The sequence below is a fragment of the Aplysia californica genome, unplaced genomic scaffold (genome assembly GCF_000002075.1).
Source record: "Aplysia californica isolate F4 #8 unplaced genomic scaffold, AplCal3.0 scaffold00319, whole genome shotgun sequence".
In the NCBI taxonomy this organism is placed as follows: domain Eukaryota; kingdom Metazoa; phylum Mollusca; class Gastropoda; order Aplysiida; family Aplysiidae; genus Aplysia; species Aplysia californica.
Genome location: NW_004797589.1, coordinates 807,877 through 813,138, shown reverse-complemented (window position 1 = coordinate 813,138; position 5,262 = coordinate 807,877). Strand labels below are relative to the sequence as shown.

Sequence of the window (5,262 nt, the reverse complement as noted above, 5' to 3'; positions counted from 1 at the left end):
GAGGAGGAGGAGGATGATGAGGAAGAGGAGGAGAAGGACTAGAAAAGAAGGAAGAGGACAATAAAGAGAAGATGAAGAAAGACAGAAAAAGGAAGGAGGAGGTAGAGAAGGAGGAAAAGGAAGAGAAAGAGAAGGACAAAAAAAAGGAGAAGGAAGAAGACATCCGTACCTTGTTCCGCTACGATGACCCGCACACCGTGGAAGAAACCTTTGAAGCGTGGCTTGGCCGACGTCTGGTCGTTGATGAACTTCACTTTGACCGTCTCCATGGGGGTCACTGCGAAAATGGCTTCTGACACACCCGCCCCTGCACAGAGAAAAACATTTATCATTATCATCATCATTGTAGGTAGCAGGGAATAAAAAAGGGTTTGAGACTTAGTAGATTTTACATATTTAATATAAGTTCAACGTTTCATCATCATCATCACCATTTCCTTAAAAAGTTGGTAGCTTTTAAGCACAAGGGGGCTATCCCAAAAAATGCTGTTTCGAGAAAATCAAAGGTAAAGTTTTTGCCCCTCGTTCAATTTCTGTAAAAGACAAGGATAGTTTTCTCTATAACCAAACAAACATACACATCAATGAAATCAAACTTCTCCTATAGGTAGGGCAAAGCCCACTTTTGGTTTAGGTCAAGATTTCTGGAAACCCCTGAAATCTGGGTTAGCCCGCTTGTCGTTAAAAGTGACCAGTTTTTTCCTTTTCTTTGAGGTTAAGTTCCACAATGCTGTACTCCACAGAGAGTCAGGGTAGCCCGACCACTAGACTACAGATGCCACATTTAGATATTTGAAATAGACTGATAAATTACATAAAACGGGGTTCATACTGGGCAGGAGATTTTTTTCCCAAGACTTTTCCAAGACCAGATTTCTTTTTTCCAAGACAAATAACGTGTCATTTCGGAAGAAAATGTTTCGTTCAGTGTGCAAAAATACGCTATGGTAAACTTCAGAATGCGTAAAAAGTCGAAGCCTTCTAAACTTCGAAGCCTTCTAAACTTCGAGGAAATAGTTTTACAACAGATCTAGTTAAAACATTCTTTTCCCAAGTCTTTTCCAAAAATTTTGTCAATTCCCCCAAATTCCTATAGAGTTTCCCAAGAACAGAACAAACCCTGACAAAAGCTGACACCACCCGGGGCGGTGCCACGGACAGAAGTGTCTTTAAGCCATTCCGAAAGGGGGGATATTTCTCGTTCGAATGCACAGTAGAATTGTAAATGGGCTGATCCAACAATGTCATGCTCATAACTGTGCCTGATCTACAACAGGGAACTGCTGCTTTTTCTTTCCTAATCCTTACTATCGTCATTTTCCCTCTATTTCTTTTGTATGTTTGTCACACTCTTGTGACCCCGCTATTTCCGGGGAGCCTTGAAAGTCGAAACAGACTTGGTGCTGTTGAAGCGAGAGAGGTGAGCAGAGTAAGTCTGTTCCCTGTAAGGACTTATCTGTTGACATCCTCCTCTTGGCGCTCATATGACCTTATGCAGTTGTGAACGACGTAAAACCTCTACTAAAACTAAAAGCTGATCATTAACTTACCTAAGCCACATAACAACCGCTGTTGACCATTCAGGGTTCCGTTAGCACCGACCAGTTGTTTCTTGAATTCTTCGAAAGAGCCGAATCTGTGAAAAAAGCCAAACAGGGGATCGTCATTTCGGTGTTTGTGTGTGTGTGTGTGTGTGTGCATGTGTGTGTGTGTGTGTGTGTGGGGGGGTGTATGGTATGGGTTTAACGCCCCTATCAACACTATTAGGTTATTTAAGGGGCGGGACCTCCTAGTTTAACGTCCGTCTCCGATAGGACCGATCCAAGCAGGAAGTTCGTGTAAAGTGCCTTTCCCAAGGACACAACGTCGGACCGAGCTGAGGCTCGAACCCCCCGAACTCGAAATCTCACGAGTGTGCGGGCGGGTGTGTGTGAGCAAAAGAGAAAATGGGAGAGAAAGAAAGAAAGAGTGAAGAGAGAGAGAGAGAGAGAGAGAGAGAGAGAGAGAGAGAGAGAGAGAGAGAGAGAGAGAGAGAGAGAGAGTGAGTGAGAGGAAAGAGAGAGAGAGAGAGAGAGAGAGTGAGTGAGAGGAAAGAGAGAGGAAAGAGGGGAGAGTCATCACGACATTATGAACATAAGAGATAAGAGTACATTGTACTAGGAATAAGAAGGCCCCATTGCAGACACTGAGACTACCACGAGGAGACCGTTGAACATCTTCTCCTTCACTGCCCAAACCTGGCAGTTCTTCAATGCAGGCTCCTACACACACCTACAGACTTACAAAGCCTGCTCTACTATGGCGTTGACCAGATGACAAGGACGTGTGGTTACTTGAGGGAGACTGCGCTGCCAAGAGCGAAATGCTCGCAGCTACAGGGGTGTGAAAACAACGACAACAACATGAATAAGAAAGAGTAAAGATCAAGATGGCACTTGTTGAAAATATGTGAGGCAGCGTGGTGGAATCAGGCTCTCGTCAAAATAATCAAAGTGAAGAAACTTGCATTTTTCCGCAGCTTTGTGAATTTTTATCGAATTTTTGTTTTTGGCTCAACACCTTTCTTGCCTATTAAAGAACACATTTCTGTGTGGATTTTTCTGAACAACGTTGATTAAAAGAACAAGAAATGTAAATGTTCAGTTACCACGGACTCTTAAACTAAGGAAATAACTAATCTTTGGCTGCCATTTTCTCACTAATTTTACCTCTGAAAACAGGTGACCCCCACCTCCTTCATTCGCAAATATCTTGACTTGTATTCAAGATAAAAGGATATTTTTTCATCCAAATAAAGACAAGTGAACAAGTTTTAAGATGATACCAATAACTCTACAAGCCCGAAATTGACGAGAGCCTGATTCCACCACGCTGCCTCACATACGATCTAAACTGTGTTGATGGCGACATTAAACCTTTGTGTGGTGGCGTGGTGAAATAAATAATGTGAAGTTGCAAATCCAGAGGATGTTTAAGATTTTGAAGCCACCACACTGAGACGGTCGCCCTACCTGCTTCAAATGCAAATATCTTGACTTCATTTCAAGAGAAATATGTGTATTTCTTCCCATCAAAAGCAAGACAAACAAACAAGCTAAAGGACAATATAAATAACTCAAAATGTCTAAAACGTTTCGAGCATCTGATTCCACTGTGTCATCTCTCTCTCTCTCTCTCTCTCTCGTTCTCTCTGTCTCTGTCTCTCTCTGTCTCTCTCTCGTTCTCTCTCTCTCGCTCTCTGTCTCTCTCTCGCGCTCTCTGTCTCTCGCGCTCTCTGTCTCTCTCTCTCTCGTTTTCTCTCTCTCGCTCTCTGTCTCTGTCTCTGTCTCTGTCTCTGTCTCTCTCTCTCACCTGACGGCGGACTTGGGTATGGAGCCGTAGAGCAGAACACTGAGTCCCCTGTACAACCCACGGACGCCATGTTCCCTGACAGTGACCTTGACACAGTCCACGGGACCCTTGTAGCGTTTCTGAGCTCCGGACTTCTCGTCCAGCTGCAGCTGTGTCTTCACGTACTCGGTGGGGAAAGTGATGCAGATCTCCAGACCTCCTGTTATGGCACCTGGAACGTGATAAATGAGAGGAAAGGTCAGTTTTACGCCAATTTCCACCCGACAATGGACAGTAAAGAGAAGTAAGCAGAATGGGAGAGTACAGAAGATCAAGGTCGTACAGATCTCCATACCTTCTGTTATGGCACCTGGAAAGTAGCAACATATGTGAGGTGCGCTGACAAAATGAGTTACTTCTCCGATTTTAGCCTTATGGAAATTGATACATCAACTTTACAGGTGAAGTTTGTACAATTTGTAAGTATGGAAGAATAAAAGGCATGGTAGACTTGAACAAAATGGTATCAATTAGAAATCTATAAATCTGACCGCAGTGTCGATTTTCGGCCGATATGTCCATTCTTGGACATCGAGAAATAACTCATTTTGTCAGCACACCTCACATATGAGAGGAGAGCTCAATTAAGAAAAACACGAATGAGAGAAGGGTGGTCAGTTTTACGCAAATTTCCACGGGGAATGGGAAGGTGGAGAAAAGTAAGCTGTCAAGGAAGTCATAAAGGTATCCAGACCTCCTGTTATGGCACCTGGAACGTGATAAATGAGAGGAGACGTCAGTTTTACGCCAAATTCCATCTCCTTTTAAAAAGTTTTAGTAGAAAAAGTTTTACGGCGCTCGCAAAAAAGGAGAGTAAAGAAACTTAAGCGGAAAGGAGAGTTAAGAAGGTCGTACTGATCTCCGGGCCTCCGGTTATGGCACACCTGGAAACTGACGACATAGGAGAGGAAAGGTCAATTAAGAAAGAAACTTATAAGAGGAGATGTCAGTTTTACGCCAGAATGGGACAGTAAAGAAAAGTAAGCCGTTTTCAGCATAGGAAAAAGATTCCACCAGGAAGGTCATGACGACCCCAAGACCTCCTGTTACGGCACCTGGAAAATGACGGTATATTTAGAGAGAAGAGGCCATAAAGAGAAAACATATGAGAGGAGTGTATATTCAGTTTTAAGCCAATTTCCACAGGGAACGGGAGAGTAGAGAAAAGTAAGCCGTTTTCAGCACTGAAAAGGCAAGATTTCCTTCAGAAGGTCAGAATGATCTCCAAATCTCCAGTTACGGGGCCTGTTTGAAAAAAGCATGAGAGGAGAGGTCGGTTAAGAGAAAACATTTTGAGAGGAGGGTGGTCAATGTTACGCCAAATTCCACCTCGAATTGGGACAGTAATGAAAAGTAAGCCGTTTTCAGAACCGAAAAGGTTTCTCTGTGGAAGGTCATAAAGATCTCCAGACCTCCAATTATGGCACCTGGAAAAGAGCAACATAAGAGAGGAGATTTACGCCAAATTCCACCCGTAACGGGAGGGTAAAGACAAGTCAGTAAAATGACGAGATATGAAAGGAGAGTAGTCAGATTTACGCCAAATTCCACCCGGAATGGGAGAGTAAAGAAGAGTCAATAATGTGACGAGATATGAGAGGGGAGTAGTCAGTCTTAAGCCATATTCCTAATTCACCTGGAATAGGAAGGGAAAGAAAAGTAAGCTGTTTTCAGCACAGGAAAGGATTTTAATTTTATTAGAGGTTTTACGGAGCTCGCAACTGCGTAAGGTCATATGAGCGCTAATGGATGGATATGAACAGAAAAGTCCTTACGGGGAACCAGGCTTCCTCTGCTCACCTCTCTAGCCTTAACGGCACAAAGTCTGCTTCGACTATCAAGGCACCCCAAAAATAGCGGGTCACAAGAGTG

The 5,262-nt window shown here is 43.5% G+C and overlaps 1 protein-coding gene across 1 annotated transcript in view; it reads right to left on the bottom strand.

Moving 5' to 3' along the window:
- Nucleotides 1–3,562, bottom strand: part of LOC101863994 (tricarboxylate transport protein, mitochondrial) — a gene marked incomplete at its 5' end in the record, with an annotated part of 7,619 nt that extends 4,057 nt beyond the window's left edge. The window contains 3 exon segments of the mRNA XM_013084821.2: nt 175–307; nt 1,551–1,636; nt 3,352–3,562. Of these exon segments, the coding sequence (XP_012940275.1) occupies nt 175–307; nt 1,551–1,636; nt 3,352–3,562 (430 nt within the window).
- Between the last annotated feature and the right edge of the window lie 1,700 nt (nt 3,563–5,262).